Source organism: Dipodomys merriami, unplaced genomic scaffold (assembly GCF_024711535.1).
Source record: "Dipodomys merriami isolate MVZ:Mamm:240054 unplaced genomic scaffold, mDipMer1.0.p SCAF_7, whole genome shotgun sequence".
NCBI lineage: Eukaryota > Metazoa > Chordata > Mammalia > Rodentia > Heteromyidae > Dipodomys > Dipodomys merriami.
Window position 1 is genome coordinate 33,328,976 of NW_027206290.1, and position 18,952 is coordinate 33,347,927.

General features: G+C 42.0%; 1 protein-coding gene across 1 annotated transcript in view; it reads left to right on the forward strand.

The window, feature by feature from the left end:
• The first annotated feature begins 3,527 nt into the window (after positions 1-3,527).
• Positions 3,528-18,952, forward strand: part of Chia (chitinase acidic) — a 28,882-nt gene continuing 13,457 nt past the window's right edge. Inside the window, exon 1 of the mRNA XM_070006282.1 lies at positions 3,528-3,656. Coding sequence (XP_069862383.1) covers positions 3,644-3,656 — 13 coding nt within the window. The 5' untranslated portion in view covers positions 3,528-3,643. The remainder of the gene's footprint in view (positions 3,657-18,952) is intronic.

An 18,952-nucleotide genomic window follows, 5' to 3' on the forward strand; every position in this document is an offset into this window, starting at 1 on the left:
TTGCTGTTATTAGCATGGAGAGAAGGCTACAACATATCAAAATCAGGCACTAACTTTTAAATTTCTTTACTTTTCTCCTGGAAGGACAGACATATGCCTAAAAACGTCATTATCACTGAGGTGCTTACTAATTCTGGATTCAATGCAGGACAACAAGTTTTTGTCTTAATATTCCTCCTGCCTTTGAGACTTAAAACAGGAAAGGTATTGGTAAATCTATGGTTTCTTAAGAAGTCTAGACTTCCTCTCCCCCACCAAATTTTCTCTAATAGTTGCTTACCCTCTTCTGGGTACCAGATTCTGGCTAGCAGCAGACATGATCTTTCACCAACCAACCCAGTACTGGCCAGGCCTGAACCAAATGATGTCCAGCCCAAGATCCAAAGGCAATTTGGGGAAGACCAACTAACTACTGGTAGACTACAATGAAGATAGTCTTCTATCCACCCATAACCCAGTTTTGGCATTGATAAAGAACTTGGGCTTTGCTCTTGGTAGAATAACTCTAACTGTAGGGACACTAAAGTGAATCATCCTGAATCACCTACTCCATTCAGAATGAGACAAATGAGGATGGAAATAGAGATAAGTAAAAAACAGAGATAAGTCATGAGAGGTTGTATGAGCATTCTTCTGGCTTCTCCTTTCCTATGACATCTCAATGTTGAAATGACATCTCTTTTCCACTATTACTATTGCTTTTTTTGGTAACTTCCTTGTGAGTTTATGACACTAAGAAGACACTGATATGATCTAAGGAAGAGAAAATGAACTGTGCCTCCAAGGATGAGAGGGTCAATGAGCCAAGAAGAGGGCAGGGGATAGAGTGCACCAGGTTTGGAGACAGGTAAGTGGGTATGGAAGGCAGAATCACAAACAGAATCCATGGTATCAGCTTTCATATGTGAGGCAATCCTGGCTAAAAGCAGGAAGACACTCAGACTGACATTTTTCTCTTGCAATGCCCCAGCCAGCCCATTGCTTCCTTCATGGTGGCTCTTAGCTCAGGTAGGGGCAGTGACAGTGGCAGTTCTGGCAACAGCTTTACACAGCACAGTGTCAACAGATTCTTTAGCGATAGTGCCAGTGGCCTGGACCCTGAGCCCACAGACAAGAATGACTTCTCCCATTGCTTGAGTGGACAGACCTCCATTTGGTACAAATGGGCCTCATTTGACATCTACTGCTCCTGTTGTAAGTAATGATAATGTATGCTGATGCCACATTGCTCCCCATCATTTTACTCTAATGGCCTTTGCTTCTTTACTAAAAGATCTTTGAGGTAATTAATCCCAATCTCCCATCCAGATGCTATTACTCCACCACACCATTTTTTTTTAAACTCAGACCTTCATACTTACTAGCAAACACTCACCCTTTGAGCTACACCTTCAGTCCTTTAGCTCTTCAGCTTAATTTTAGGTACAGGGTTTCAAGTTTTTGCCTAGGGCTGGCTTCCATCTGTGATCCACCTATCCTCACCTCCTAACTGACTGGGATTCCAGGCATGAGTCATCATGCCCACCTATTTTTGAGACAAGGTCTTCCTGACTTCCTGCATGGGCTGCTTCCCAACTTCAGTCCTTCTAGCTCTATTTCCTGACCAGGTGGGATTACAGGTACCTACCACCATGTCCAGCAACCACACCTTCCCTATGGCTAGCCTTACAGCATGCAGTGCTCTTTCTTGGGTCTTGTGTAGCAGAAACAGGGGGATTCAAGGAGCATTCTGATCTCTTCGTTTCTGAAAGGATGGAATCAGATGGAAATATGAGGGAAAGAACAGTCAGGAAAATAGTTTGGTAGTTATAATAAAAACATTCTTTTTACCAAAATGTATGTCTAATTTTTAAAAATTTAATATAAGAATAAAGTAATGCTAATCACTGGTGGCTTGTGCCTGTAATCCTTGTTACTCCAGAGGCTTAGGTCTGAAGATCATGGTTCAAAGCCAGCCTGAGCAAACAAATACAAGATTCTTCAATTAACCAGTAAAAGGCTGGAAGTGCAGTTGTGATAAGAGTGGTAGAGCAACACCTTCAGCAAGAAAAGCTAAGCAAAAGTGTGATGCTCTCACTTTAATCTCTAGTCTCTCTCTCTCTCTCTCTCTCTCTCTCTGTGTGTATGTGTGTGTGTGTGTCTCTCTCTCTCTCTCAGACACACACACAGGACCCAACATTAAATATTTAACATTTGTGAGCTGTATGATCTCGGTAGCAACTGCTTGAATTTCAAACAATTTTTATCCTTTTTCCCCCCAGTACTTTCTCCTAGTTTTTTCTAATATGTCTAAACTATCTCCAGTTCCTGAAATTCCACGTTCTATTTTCCTATTGCGCTGGAGAGGCTTTCAACACTATTTTTTTTTATGTCCTAGACTTCAATTTGGTATTTTTAGGGGGTGTGGTGCTGGGGTTGTTGGTGCTGTGGCAATCCCTTCAACTTCTCAATAAATATGGAATGAACAAAATGACACAATATACCTGCTGGTCTGCCAGGCAGATATTTTGCCAGGCTGCTGAACAACTTGTTCTGTAATTTTTTTAAACAGTGTTTTTGTCTGCTGGTCTGCCAGGCAGATATTTTGCCAGGCTGCTGAACAACTTGTTCTGTAATTTTTTTAAACAGTGTTTTTGTCATGGAGGGAGGAGGAAAATCCAAGGATTTTTTGAGTATGGAAGATTGGTAACTAGTCTGAATGATTTCCCCAGGCCCTCAGAAAAGAGGCAGTCTGAAATCCCCTAAAGCAGAGTAGTTCTGGAGCAGATGTTCCTACAGCCTTGCCTTTTAGGGAAATGGTACAGATGCACTCCAGCTTCTCAGTGGGGTGCAAGAAGATCCTTGACTTTCTCCTAGTGCTTCGCTTATAATTCAAGTTCGATCCCATCTTCTAGTTTCTCCTTGATGGGGACTTGGGAGGTGGAATCAATCATTTTACTCTTTAGTGGTGCACACTCGGGGACCCAGAGGATAAACACCATATCCTCCTCCTTGTGCTAGTATCATCCATAGTAGAGGACCTATTGGCACTTTGTTTTGTTTTTTGCCAGTCCTGGGCGTGAACTCAGCCTTGGCACTGTCTCTGAATTACCACTTGACCCACAGCACCACTTCAGACTTCTTCTGAGTATTTTATTGGAGATAAAGGCTCTCCTGCCCAGGCTGGCTTCAACTGATGATTCTCAGATCTCAGCCTCCTGAGTTGCCAGGATTACAGGCGTGCGCCACCAGAGCCCGGCCTGTGGGCAATCTTTGTCAAAAGGGGCACAGGACTCATCCATAGTGTTGCCCACATTACATTATCAGGCTCTTCCCTTCCTTCCTCCGGAAGTGCAGCACCACCTCTCAGCACCTGTTAGTTCCTCTGGCACCACGGCTCACGCACCGGCATGTCATGGAACACCTCGATGACATCATCAGAGGCGGCCAGCACCGGCACATCAAGGAACGCCTTGATGACGTCATCAGAGGCGGCCAACACCGGCATGTCAAGGAACGCCTTGATGACATCATCAGAGGCGGCCACGTCTTAGGCCGAGTTCTCGGAAGCGAAGGAAATGGCGAGGAGGGCGCGGAGAGGCCGCAGTAGCCAGGGCTGCTGCTGCAGGGATCCAGTCAGGTCTTGCTTCCTGATTTTTATAGGATGATTTTCCTGGGTAAAACATATTATACATTATAGGATTAGCGTCTTATAGTTAAACGAATTATTGGCTTCGTCCCTTTAATTTACCTCCTTTGTGTTGACAGCTAGGGCTTGTAGTTTTTGCCTTCCATTTTCTTGTATGTGTGAGAATACCTGCTGCCTTTCTACTTGATGAAGAACTCTTTCGGCTTACTCTTTTTCTCCAGTCGTTGTATTACTCCTTACAATCCTAGCATTTACTATTGAACTAATTATTTTCTATTTTAAATGTATTTGTATGGCTTTTGTTGGGGAGGGGTGCAGGTGGGTGATCATATTCTTAAGTAGTCCATCCAGTTGTCCCTTGAGTCCTTGAGTGTTTCCATAGGTGCAAATGTTGCATTGTTCCCAGTCTCCCTGAAAAGTACACTCCAGGATATTACACTTGGCAGTAATCACTACCACTATGGGCTCATGCTTTCTTTTCCTTAGAATTCTTAGCACCAGTCATGTTCTCTTCTTCTCCCTTTCATTCCAATCACAGATTCAGACCATTTCTACCCAAACCTTATTCCCCTTCATGGTGGAAAAAGCAGGCATCTTTGTTTCATTACTGATCTAAAAAAAACAAAAATTCCTTCTGGATATCAATGGCTGATGCTTATCATCCTAACTACTCAGGAGACTGAGATCTAATGATTGTTGTTTGAAGCCAGCCCAGGCAAGGAAAAATCCTTGAGACTCTTCAATTAATCACCAAAAGACCAGAAGGGGAGTTGTGTCTCAGCAGTGTCAGCCTTGAGGGAAAAAGCAAATTAACACCACCCATGCCATGCACCTACACACACACACACACACACACGCACAAATTGTTACCTGTACTAGGGATCGAACCTAGGACCTTGTCCATGGAAAGCATACTAGGAAAGTATGTTTTATTACTTGATCCATGGCACCAGGCCTTGTGTATTCCATTTTTGAGACAAGGTCTCACTCATGAGCCCTGAGTAGTAAGATCGCAAGTGAGCTCTTAACACCTGATCAAAGTCATTCTTCATTTTAAAGGAAAAGTTCTATGTCTTTTATCACTGAGTATAGATTTGCTGTGAGTTTGTTATATATGATTTTATCTTGAGGTAGTTTCCTCATTACTAGGTTTTTGAATGCTCTTTATCAGGAAAGGATGAAACTTCTTTCAAATGCTTTGTTTACATTAATTTGACAAAAAGTCATCCTCCCAAGGGTAAATCTTATTTAGTTACAGTGCCCCTTTAACATACTCCTGAATTCAGTTTGCTAAAACTTTTTTGTTTTATTTTTTGTGTGTTGTAGCTGTTGGGTACTAGAGGTCTCACACATGCAAGGCAAGTACTCCACGACGAAGTTACATCCCTAGCCCCAAATTTGCTAATATTTGGCTGAAGATATTTCTATCAGTGTTCAGAAGAAATGCTGCTGTGTAGTTTTCTTGTAGTATATTTGTCTGATTTGAGTATCACAGAAATGCTTTTTATAAAATGAGCTAGCAAGTATCCCTTCTAAATACTTTTTTTTTTTTTTTTTGGTTTGGTCGTGGGCTTGAACTCTGAGCTTGGGCTCAGTCCCTGTGCTCTTCAGCTCAAGGCAAGCACTCTAGCACTTGAGCCACAGTGTCACTTCCGGTTTTCTAGTGGTTTATTGGAGATAAGAGTCTCAGGGAGTTTCCTGTCCAGGCTGGCTTTGAACCACGATCCTCAGATCTCAGCCTTCATCGTAGCTAGGATTACAGGCGTGAGCTACCAGTGCCGGGCTTAAATACTTATTTTTTAAACATGAGGATTAGTTTTAATTTTACCCGTGAAGCCATTGAGTCCAGGGCTTTTCTTTATTGGGACATGTTTGATTACTGATTCCATTACCTATTTCATATTTCCTAGTTGTCATTTAGCCTAGGTAAGATATATATTTTACAAATTGATCTGATTCATCTAGATTATCCAATTTGTTGGTACACGATGTGTACTTTTTTCTGTAAAATTGGTAATGTTCCCATTTTTATTTATTTTTTTAGTAAATTGAGTTTCCTCTGTGTGTATGTGTGTGTATGTGTTTGTATGTGTCTAGCTAAGGGTTTGTCCATTTTTATGCTTTTAAAATGAGATTTTTGTTTCACTGATTGTTCTTTTTCTAATTCTTATTTTGTTTCTGGGTTTGTTGTTGTTTGTTGTTGTTGTTGGGGTCCAATATGGGGTTGAATTCGGAACCTGGGTGCTATCCCTTGTTAGGTTTTTAAAAAGAGGTAGCTGAATAAGAACAGCACCATGCATGTGGTATTCAGGTAAGGGGTAGGTTTATTCATCATTCTGGCTGGCACCAGGCCATGTTAGCCCTCCATGAGGCTGGCAAAGAGGGTGTCTGGCCCTGGGTTAGGCCTTATATAGGGTAGGGGCGGGCAAAGGTATGTCCAGGTAAAGGGAAATGGGACAGGTCAAAGGAGGTGCGACCAGGTGGGAGAAAGGTGTGGCCACATCAGATCCAGGTGTGACCTCTTCCAGGTGTTCCAGATGCCTAGGTAATGCAGGTAGTGGGCGAAGTCTGCTCACCATCCAGGAATGGACCTTACATCCCTGAGCTCTTTTGCTCAAGGCTAGCACTCTACCACTTTGAGTCACAGCACTACTTTTGGTGTTCTGGTGGTTAATTGGAGATAAAGAGTGTCATAGACTTTCCTGCCCAGGCTAGCTTTGAACCATGAACCTCAGGTCTCAGCCTCCTGAGTGTAGCTAGGATGACAGGTATGAGCCACCTGTGACTGGGTTTGTTTTCATTTTTTTGGGGGGGTGTCAGGTTGTGGGGCCTGAACTCTGGGCCTGGGCACTGCCCCTCAGCTCTTCAGCTCAAGTCTAGCGCTCTACCAGTTGAGCCACAGCGCCACTTCCGGCTTTTTTCTTTTTGCTTATGTGGTGCTGAGGAATCGAACCCAGGGCCTCAGGCATGCAAGGCAAGCGCTCTACCACTGAGCCACCTTTCCAGCCCTTGTTTTCATTTTTTTTTATTTCTTTTCTTCTGCTAGTTTCAGGTCTCATTTGTTGTTGTTTTTTCTGGTACCAAGGTTTGCACTCATGTAACAAGGTTGGTATTTGCACTTGCTTATTTGTTCAACTGGTGCTCTAGCACTTGAGCCACTTTGTCTAGCTGGGATTTTTGCTGGTTTTTGGAGATGATGTATCACAGACTTTATGTCCAGACTGGCTTCAATTCATGATTTGCTGGCTCTCATCCTCCTGAATAGCTAGGAAAACAATGACTGCTGTGTGGCTGTGTTTATCTTTTTCTGTTTTCTTAAGTTATAAACTGTTGATTTGTGATCATTTTTTCATTGTGTTTACAGTTATAATTTTCCTATTGCTGCTGCTTTCACAGTGTCTTAAAATTTTTATGTATGTGTTTTCATTTTCATTCTTTATTTTGTTGTTTCCTTTTCTTGGATTCATTGTTTTTTAAAACAATGTTTTGTTAATTTCCACAAACACAAATTCTTCTACATCTGCTGTTCATTTCTAACTTCACCTGTTTATGGCCAGATAAGAAACTATATTATCTCTATACTTTGAAATCTGTTGAACCTTAATTTGTGTTTTAATAGATGCTCTATCTTGAAAATTTCCCCATGTGCAATTGAAAAGAAATTAAATACTGGGTTTTGATTGTTTTTATTTGGGTGTTTGGTTCTTTGGTTTGAGTGTCCTGTCTATGTCTGTAAGATCTAATTTGTTTATTGTGTTGTTTGTGTCCTCCATTTTTGTACTTATGTATTTTCAATCTGTTGTAGAGAGTTGAGTGCTGAAGAACTATTTCTCCTGTTTGCTTTCTACATATTTGAGTGGGCTGTCATTTCGTATGCAGCTATTCACACTTGGTATATTCTTGTTTTATTGTTTATTCTACATATTTGAGTGGGCTGTCATTTCATATGCAGCTATTCACACCTGGTATATTCTTGTTTTATTGTTTATTGTTGTTGTTTTTGTAGTATATTATACTCTTTGTTATGACATTTTAAATTGAAACCTCTTTTATTTGATAGTAGTGTAGCTACATCTGCTATATTTTGGCTACTATTTTTTTCATGAAATGCAAACAGAAAAAGGAAACAACAGAAAAAAATGTAATGAAAAAAATCTGATTTGAAATACAAGAATTACCATGTTAATCATTCATTTCTACCAGGAATATTCACTGAATTTCTCCTATGTTTCACTAAGCTAGATGTTTAAATAGACTTCAAGGGGTTCATTTTGAGGAAACTACTATCTCTATTGAGCTATTAATTGGATCTGATCCTCAGATTATTTATTTGCAAAATAGTGTCAGATATAATGCTGATGTTTACAGAGTCTTAGAATAAACTCTGCCCTTCAAGAGCATACTAAAAAAACCAAAACCTAAAACACCACACAACGTGTTGAGAATAGGTATTGGGAAAGAACTTAACCAAAATGGATTGCAAACCTGACCCATCACTTTGTATCACACAGTCTTTGAAGCTTACTGCAAAGGGGCAGAATTTTCTCTGTGTACCCCAAATCCCCCAAGGATACCAAGGGAAAGGTCTCCTACTGGAAACAAAGGATACCTACTCTCTGGGAAATGGTGAAATAGGATAGGTTATTACAAGCTAGTCAAGGAGACAAAGGAACTCAGGAAGATGCTAGATTTCTCTCTTTTTTATCTTTTTTCTAACAAAGCAGAACCAAATCTACCCATTTCAACTTTTTGAAACAATTGGTAATTCAACTTCCCTTTGAAGCTCTGTGTGTGTGTGTGTGTGTGTGTGTGTGTGTGTGTGTGTGTGTGTGTGTGTGTGTGTGTGTGTGTGTGTGTGTGTGTGTGTGTGTGTGTGTGTTCTGGTTCTGGGGCTTGAACTCAGAGTGTGGGCACTGTCCCTAATTTTTTTTGCCCATGACTAGAGCTCCACCACTTAAGTCACAGCTCCACTTCCAGCTTTTTTAGTAGTTAATTGGAGAGCAGTGTCTCATGGGTTTTCCTGCCTGAGCTAACTTCATACTGAGATCTTCAGATCTCAGCCTCCTCAGTAGCTATTATTATAGGAATGAGCCACCAGACCTGCTTTCCCTTTGAAGTTTTATACTAAAAGATTTGGAATAATTTTAAAGGGGAAGAATTAAAAAGAGAAAGGTTATTTCCTTTATATATATATTTTTTGCAATACTGAATGATCAAAATATAAACTGAAAAATGGGGAAATTTTGCCTAAATATATAAATTTGACAACTTGCCTTTTTGTTGGTTGTGGGGCTTGAACACTGGACCTGGGCGCTGTCCCTCAGCTCTTTAGCTCAAGGCTAGTGCTCTACCACTTGAGCCACAGCATAACTTCCTGTTTTCTGAGTGGTTTATTGGAGATAAGAGTCTCACGGACTTTCATGCTTGCTGGCTTTGAACCATAATCCTCAGATCTCAGCCTCCTGAGTAGCTAGGAGTATAGGCATGAGCCACTAGCACCTGGCTATGGCTCTGTTCTTGAAAAGAGAGGAAAAATAGAGATTCTCTATGGGCAAGCTTTCATGGACTCCAAATGGAGGAGCCTCTCTAAATTGTGCTATATGCTCACTGCCCTGGGAGTCCCTTGTATCTAGAGGATCCTTTAGAGGATGCATTGTTGAGGTTTCTGATGATGCATGATGACCACCAGAGAAGGGTTGTGCCCAGGTCGCAGGACCCCCACCAAGACCACCACCAAGAGTCAGACTTTACAGCTGTTTTAAGGTTTTATTTAGACAGGCTGCAGCTCGGGCCTCGTCCTACACTCCAACACAGCGGAGCCTAGGAGGAGAGCCCCGAGTTAAGGATTTGCAGGGCTTATAAAGTCACACAACCAGGTGTTTTAGCACCACGTGTTCCTCTGCTCTGAAACAAGCACCAAATGGTCACTGCCTCAAGTACTTTAATCCTTCATTCCCCCCCCCCCTTGACTTATGGTCCTGAGACACAATCTTGTGGCTCCGGCCCAAAACTAAACTCCAACAACAGCTCTCGATCTTGAATGGATTCTTTTCTTTTCTAGTTTCTCTCTGACCTTAGCCATAAATAACAATACCAATAACAATCAGTCTTTTCTTTTCTTGAGGCGTACACAGAGTGGTTGGGTAGGATGCTTGGAGACTTCCCATGTTTCCCCACAATCGTCTAGGGCAACGGGGTCAGCCGGTCTGGCATGGGAGCAGTGGATCCAAGCAGCAATGCCGTCCACCTTAAGGGCAGTGGGTGTAGCCAGTATCACCATGTAAGGTCCCTTCCACCGTGGTTCCAGAGATCTCAAGTTGTGCCTTCGAACAAACACCCTGTCCCCTGGTTTAAACAAATGGGGGGTAGAAATAGAAGCAGAATCATATAATGCTCTAAGCTGGGGCCACACACTTTTGTGGACAAGCTGTAGATAGTCAAGCAATTCAGTAGCAAGCAATTCAGTCTGAAGGCTAGGGATAATGGGTGGAGGGTGTCCATACATTATTTCAAAAGGAGTAAAGCCAAGCTGATAGGGTGAATTTCTTACTCTAAACAGGGCAAAAGGAAGGAGTGATACCCAGTCTGCACCAGTCTCCAAGGCCAATTTAGTTAAGGTCTCTTTTAGAGTCCAATTCATTTTTTCTACCTGCCCTGAACTCTGGGGTCTATAAGCACAGTGCAGTTTCCAATCCATCCCCAGTGCTGCAGCTATTCCTTGACTTACTTTTGAGATGAAGGCCGGACCATTGTCCGACCCAATGGTGGATGGGAAGCCATACCTGGGTAGGATTTCTTCCAGGATATTCTTAGCCACGACGTTCGTGGTCTCATGCTTTGTTGGGTAGGCTTCGGCCCATCCTGAAAAGGTGTCTACAAAAACTAGCAAATATTTATATCCAAATTTTCCAGTTTTCATTTCTGTGAAGTCTACTTCCCAATACACACCTGGCCTATCTCCACGGAGGCGAGCTCCTTTTGTAACCAGTTGATTGGGGGGCATTGGTGAGCTGACAGGCTTTACAATTTTTAACAGTGTCCTCAATGAGTTGATTTCCTTGCCTAATTTTTACTTTTAAGTGTCAAAGCAAGTCCTGCATTCTTTGGGTTCCCATGTGAGAGACCCGATGGATTCTCTTAACAATCCCCTTGCCCAATCTTTGTGGCAAGATAAGTTTCCCCTCACCAGTTTTCCACCAGTCTTTGTTTTCTTCTCTGTCTGGGGGTTTATAGGCCATGGGAATTTTCTTTATCCACTCCAAGTCTTCTTGGGAGTACTGAGGCTCAGGAGGCAAAGCTCATGGCCCTGGGTCTACTAGAGTCAGTACTTCCGCTCTGGGCTGGAGGGCCGCCTCCTTAGCTGCCTGATCGGCCAAGTTATTTCCTTTGGCTTGATGGCTAGCACAGTGCATAATATTTGCTGGTTCCCATAAGGCCCGGATGATGCTTAAAATTTCTTGTTTGTTTTTAATAGCCTTTCCCTCAGCTGTCAGCAGCCCCCTCTCTTGGTAAATGGCTCCATGGACATGCACGGTGGCAAAAGCATACTGACTGTCCGTGTAAATGTTTAGTCTCTTCCCTTTTCCCATCTGTAGGGCTTTCGTTAATGCCACTAGTTCAGCTCTTTGTGCAGACGTTCCCTGGGGAAGTGCTTCTGCCCACACTATCTCAGTGTCCGTGGTGACTGCTGCACCCGCGTACCTTTTTCCATCTCTAATGAAACTGCTGCTGTCTGTGAACCAGGTATGCTCGGCATGCGATAGTGGCGAGTCCAACACATCTGGCCTCTTTTCCTTGGCCTGGTCTCTCTTTTCATGCTCAATATCACGTTCTCTGCCCTTCCTTTTCTGTCTTTGCTCCTCTGTCTCTCTCTTATTGTAAACCTTTTCTGCTGCGGCTACTAGATCCCTAATAGACTTTTCACCAAGTCTGTCTAGAGCCTGCAACTTTCACTTTATGTCTGGTGCAGCTTGATTTATATAGGCAAACATAATCATCTGAGCCGACTCCTGGATCTCAAGATATTGACTAAAAGCTTCCATGAGCTGCTCAAGATACGCTGTGGACTTTTACTTCCTCCCTGTCTAACATCATAAACTTTGGCCATATTAGTAGGTCGGCGAGCCACCGCCTTGAGACCTGCCAGCAGCCCCACTCCCTACCTTCAACCTATTGTAGTCCCATGTTGGTTGGATCTCAGGAAAATAGGCAGCAATCAGGGCAGAATCCGTGATGGGCGCTCCTGTGGGGCCAGGGATATGTTTACAGGCCGCCTCTCAGATACGGTCTTTCTCTTCAGTGGTAGGGATATGTTTCCGGGCCGCCTCTCAGATACCATCTCTCTCTTCAGTGGTAAAAAGGACCTGTAAAAGCTGACTACAATCATCCCAAGTGGGCTGATGAGTAAAGAGAATAGTTTCAAGCAAACAACTTAAATCCTGGGGTTTCTTATAAAAGGGGGCATTTTGGGTGCACCAATTGTATAGATCACTGGTAGAAAATGGCCAATATTGGAGTTGCTGTTGACCATCCGCATCCACAGGACCTACGGCGCGTAAGGGAAAAACAGCTGCATTAGAAGGGGGGTTGATCCTATGGTGGTGTCGAGTGACTGGCCCCTCAGAAACTTTAAGGGCAGGTGCTGAGGGTTCGGCTGCTGGTTCTAGAGCTCCCTCCTCCTCTTGATCATTCTCAGCTTCTACAAAAGGAACCTGGGAAGGGGAGTGTGGGAGAGGAAACATTTCTTCTTCCAAGTTATCTCCCTGAAAAACTGGGGGGTACAATTTCTTTTCCTCTTTCTCAGTTTCTTTTTGTAAGTCTAGGGGGCTAGATGGAGTGGTGCCCATGGTTTCCAGTCCTGTCAGTCGTACAGTCCAAAACAATAAACGGTACAAACAAAACACACGCAGGCCTGACAGTTATGAAGTGGAGATCTCCCGAATTGGTCCGCTGACTCCTGTCACGGTGGGGTTCCACACTGATCCACGCCCCACAGCAGAAGGAGCGGACTGGGCGAGTTGGGCCTTGGTTAGGAGGCCCTCTTGGTCAGTTCCAGCCCAACACCGAACCAACCCACGCCCCACAATTCTCACAGCAGGGTTCCAAGGACCATTGCCCCACAATTCACATGGCGGGGTTCCAAGGATCCCCCCACAAGAGGATCTGGGACATCTCCCAGTTCCTCCAGGGTTGTTGTGCAAGCGCGTCTGCTTCGACAACCCTTTACACAATACGAATCGGAGCAGCCGTGCTCACAAAGGAAAACGAAAGTAAAGACAGACAACGACAGGACAAGAAGTAGTTCAGAACCTATAGAATCATCATAACCATCTTCTCCAATCACCTACAACCCCAACTCCCCACAACCCCAACTCCCTTCTCTTCTTCCCGTCCACCCAATTAAAAGAGCCTAGATTTCTTTCTTCTTTTTCTTCTTTCTAGCAAAGTGGAACCAAGTCAACCCACCACAGCTTTTTGAAACAATGGGTACTTCAATCAACTTCAGTTCCCTTTGAAACTTATTCACTCCCATGAGAACAGAGACTTATTCCCATGAATGTAACTCAAAGTGGGACCTCATACCATCCAGATGTTCCTGAGAGTAATAATCTCTGCCCTTTAAGGAAAATGGCAGGAGGAGAAGACAGAATTCTGTGCAAGCATGCTCCTTCTCATTGGCCAGTTAGAGCACTAACTGGACTATACTAACATTGGACCTGTTTTCAGAAGATCCTGATAGGTTCCTGAACATTGCCTTCGATTTAATTTCTCCCAGCCTTGTATATTAGTCTTCCAAATTGTTGTATTCCTGGGGAGAAAAGCCAAATTTGAACAGCACAGGTTTCTGGGGATAAAATCCATGCAAGGGATCCCACCAAGTCTGAGACCACAGCTGTTTCAAATGAGGACCTTAGATGGGAGTGAAGATTCTGAAGTCATATGACCAACTGTTGAATTGGGGGATGCAACAGTCTGTGAGCAAACCTATCCAAGAAAAAAATCAGACACATTATGGAAGAAGATGAAAATCTTGCCCAGTTTTGAAGTCATCTGACAGACCTGAGAAAGTATAGCAACATGAATCCTGAGCCACCTGAAGGGCAAGTACTATTGAGAACTTTCATCATTAGTCTCCTCAAGTATCAGCCCAAAAGACTCAAAGACAAACAATAGAGCCCACAAATCCCATTATCCAATTGGCATTTGCATTTTCAACAATTGAGATAAGAGAAGAAAAGTTCAACAAGTCCTGGGAGAACAGTTCCAGGCACAGGAGCTGGCTTGCTTGATTAATAGCTATGGCAGTGAGGGGGGGGGGAGGGGCGGAGAGGAGCGTGCTTTACTCGAGAGGAGCATGCTTTACCTCTCTTGAATAAAAATATGCCACCTCAGTGGAAAGACCTGAGCTGTTTGATTAAGAGGCTGACTGCAAGAAGCCTAATGAATGTTACCAGTGTAGACACTGGGACTGCCTTATGAAAGGACCCAAATACCAGTTGTATAAAAAGAGACATCATTGAAGGAAAGAATGTCCTTGATTCCAAAGGCAAAGAAAGACCAGATCCTCTATCTAGCTACCTTAGGGGCTGAGGATAACCAGATTTTCCTTCCTTTGTGGATACCTAAACAGCCAATTGACATTAACATAGAAAGTTCCTCAGTTAGGGGCTGGGAAGGTGGCTCAGTGGTAGAGCGTTTGCCTTGCATGCCTGAGGCCCTGGGTTCCATTCCTCAGCACCACATAAGCAAAAAGAAAAAAAGCCAGAAGTGGCGCTGTGGCTCAAGTGGTAGAGCGCTAGCCTTGAGCTGAAGAGCTGAGGGACAGCGCCCAGGCACAGAGTTCAGGCCCCACGAAAGGACCCCCCCCCCAAAAAAAGTTCCTCAGTTAACTTTTTTTTTTAACTCAGAGCCTTGCATTTGCCTAGCAGATGCTCTACTACTTGAGCCACACCTCTAGTCCTTTCTGCTTTTAGTTACTTTTCACAAAGTGCCTCATGCTTATGTCCAGGTCAGCCTGGACTGTGAGCCTCTTACATTTGCCTCCCAAGTAGCCGGTATTATAAGTGTGTACCACCATGCCTGGCTTGTTTTTTGAGACAGACTCTGGGCTGGACTCAACCTCAATCTTCCTATCCCTACCTCCTGAGTAATTGAGATTATAGGTGTGTACCACCATTGTGCGCAGCACAGCCTCAGGTAAACTCTCTGAGGCAGGTAAAATGATAAATTCTCTTAGGTATAGGGGTTCAAATCCTTACCTTAACTGAATTCTTAGAATCTTTGTTTTCCCCTAATAAATTTTGTATAGTAATTGGTATTGATAAAACTCTATAAAGACCTAAAGATTTACTAAACTCTCAACTTGCAAACTTGGTGAATTCGTGTTTTTCCTTAAATATTTTTGGTGTTCCTAGAATACCCTACCCCATTATTATATTGCTTATTTTGGACACACATTTCACTTCATCGCTAGACATACATCTTCCTTCTTGGAGGTATTAATAGAACCAACTACCATAGCACCAAAAATATACCAAAAATAGTTTTATATTAAGTAGAACCTGTAGTTTGGGATATTGAAATCTCTGTAGCCTGAGATATTTCTGTTTCTTTAAAAAATGACCCAGAGCCCTGTTCCCACAAGTGGAAGTATTCTATTAAACCTGGAGCCTGCCAAGGCCAACAACTTCTCAAATCTAAATCCCTCAAAATATCATCTTTTCATCTGCTGCTAATTCCTGTGAAATTCCTCCATCCTCCCTGGATTAAAGTCAGACCAAAAATATTGATTAATCCAGACCTTGTGGGAAATTAAGGAAGCTGTAACTCCACCCAATAGCCCCTTACTCACACACTATCTGAACTCAGATACCATTATCTCAATAATCCCTTCTTTTATATCCCCTTCACTCTGGCTCACAAAATTTTTGACTTCTTGCAAATCAGGAAAAAAAAAACTGTAGAAAGACTGATCCTAATCCTTTAGAAGCTACTCAATATTCCTCCATAAATCAGAGAAATGCTGTGGCAGACCGGAATGCTACATGTGCAGTGCTCTAAGGTATCTCAGGGATGACTTTGATTGTGATTACCTGCAAAACTATTCTGCTTAGAAACAAATGAAGAGTGGATAAACAAAAGGGAACATCAACTAAATGAAAATGGGTTGTGGGCAAGGGAGGAAGGTCACAAATCTTTTGTACCCAAGGAAAAACAGTATAAAAGTGTTAGGAGATTTACCTACAATGAAGCTCTGGCTGTTCTGATTACTCAAGTCTTTTCAGGGAGAGTCCTCCAGGCTACTTATAAAAACATGTCTCATTGTAGGACAAACACTGGCTTAAAGTGAAAAGATGAGATAAAATTTCCAAGCAAAGCCAAAACTGGAATATCTATATTCTTATTTTCCAGAGCTGACTTTCAAAGAAAATTGGTGAAAAAAGACAAACAGGATCACTTTATATTGATAAAGGGAAGAATACATCAAGAAGATATAACAAATTTGGGGCTGGGAAGGTGGCTCAGTGGTAGAGTGCTCACCTAGCATGCATGAAACCCTGGGTTCCATTCCTCAGTACCACATAAACAGAAAAAGCCAGAAGTGGTGCTGTGGCTCAAGAGGTAGAGTACTGGCCTTGAGGGAAAAAAAAGCAGCTCAGGGACAATGTCCAGGCCCTGAGTTCAAGCCCCAGGACTGGCAAAAAAAAAAAAACAAAAACAAAAACAAAAAAAAGAAGATATAACAAATTTAAACACATACACTGAATGTTGGTATATCTAGTTTCATAAAACAAATACTAGTAGATATGAAAGCATAGAATCCAACATGATAATGAAGGACTGATTTTAATACTTCATTCTTATCCATATATCATCAGACAAAAAAAATCCACAAGTGAACTTCGGAATTAAATGACACAATAGATCATAGCTATTCAGGAGGCTGAGATATGAGGATCAAGATTTGAAGCTATCCTAAGCAGAAAAATGCAAGAGACTCTTGTCTCCAATTAACCAGCAAAAAGCCAGGGTAAAGATGTGGCTCAAGTGGTAATGTGCTATCTGAGCAAAAAAGCTAAGGGAAAGCATGAGGCCCTGAGTCCAAACCCTAGTACTAACACACACACACACCCACACACACACAAAATATTCAAACATATTAAGACTAAATAATATTAAATATGAATGGGTAATCAAAGAAATAAGAGAAAAATTTTAAACTCCTAGATTCATTGCTAGATGCCAGTGGCTCATGCCAATAATCCTAGCTACTCTGGAGACTGAGGTCTGAGGATCCTGGTTCAAAGCCATCTGGGGCAGGAAAGTCCAAAGGACTCATCTCTAATTAGCCATCAAAATCCATAAGTGGCTCAAGTGGTAGAGCACTAGCCTTGAGCAAAAAAAGCAAAAAGATAGTGCTGTTCTGGGTATTGTTTCTAACTAGCTAGTAACTGGAATGGCATTGGAAAGCTAGGGACTCAGAAAATGCTAAGATGGAAGCTTAATGCTATGAGTTTCTACTTTAAAATATCAGAGATCTCAAATAACAACGTACTTCAAGCCCAAAGGAAAACCCGAACAAGCCAATCTCAAAATTAATACATAGAAAAAAATAAAGTGAAGCTGGGCACTAATGGCTCACATCTGTAATCCTAGCTCCTCAGAAGGCTGAGATCTGAGGATTGCGGTTCAAAGCCAGCCCAGGCAGCAAAATCCTCATGAGACTCTTATCTCCAACGAACCTCCAGAAAACCTGAAGTGGCACTGTGGCTCAGTGGTAGAGCACTAGCCTTGAGCCCAAGAGCTGAGGGACAGCACCCAGGCCCAGAGTTTAAGCCCGATGACCAAAAAAAAAAAAAAAAAAAAAAAAAGAACAAATAAAGTGACTGATTAATCAAATAGTACAATTAAACTAATCGATTAACCAAATGGTTTGTATAAAAATATCCTAATCTGAATCTCAAGACTGTAGCCTAAAACAAGTATATCTTACTAGAGATAAAATGGAGTTTCTCTTGCATACTCAAACTCAAACTGAGTGTGTACTGTGGCTTGTTAATAAATCTGCTTAAATCTCACATTTTACTCATTTTTTAAATCTTTTCTGCAGCAAAACCAAAGGCTTTTATTGCCAGATGATAGCCACACAGCTGTCAGGGACATCTGCAGGACTCCACACCATAATGAGTTATCTTTATCTGAGTTTCCTCATGTCTTCCCAGTACATTGATTTACTTTGGTTGGAGTTGCTTTTAGTCACTTGCAAAATTATGACATAATTTAAGTGATATAAGCAGTAAGTACAATCACTACAGCATAGTAGATATAATTCATTTGCCTTGTTTTTGTAATTGAAATCTTCCATGACAATATTTCTATGGACTTCCTCTGGTCCAGTAAATGGGAACCAAACACACAGGCCTATTTATCATAAAATGATTGGATACAACTTAATTTCCATGTGTAATAAAGAAACCAGCAGTCCAGACTTGAAATAATTCTAACATTCTATGATGGACGCCTTGTAAGACTACTATATAAGAAGTATAGAAAATATGTACTAGAGTATATAAAGAGGAAGAGGAGACAACTGAAATGTAAAGAAAGGATTTGGACTGGACTGAAGAATTGCTAAGATTAGAATAAGTAGAGAAGAGCAGGGGATATTTCAGGCAAGATGGTGATAGCTTTAGCAGAGGCATGTTCCTGATGCCAGAACCAGAGAGGCTGAGAAGAGAGCTAAAGCTGAAGTAGGAATTTATTACCAATAAATATACATCAAAGGATAACTACAGAAGGGTGTTTGTACTTCTCTACATTAGCATATAATGTTTTGAAAGGTTAGATTGGAATTCCTTTTAAATACAATTCTAGAAGGGAACAAGTTGCAAATAGTTCCACAATTCTTTCTTTCTTCCTTCCTTTTTTTTTGCCGGTCGTGGGGCTTGAACTCTGGGCCTGGGCACTGTCCCTCAGCTCTTCAGCTCAAGGCTAGCGCTTAACCATTTGAGCCACAGTGCCTCTTTCAGCTTTTTCTGTTTATGTGGTGCTGAGGAATCAAACCCAGGGCCTTATGCATCCAAGGCAAGCACTCTACCACTGAGCCACCTTCCCAGCCCCACAAATATATTCTTAAGATAAAATTATCTTAATTATGTAATTATGACTTGAAGTTATTTCAAAGAACAAGTATAAATAAGAAGTTCAGAAAAGGAAAACTTCCTGAGGCAGTTATAATACAAATTACACATAAATAATTTCATGAAGAAAAAGGATTTAAAAACAGCTAATAACTTAGAAGTGATTTTACTGTCTTGTCAATAA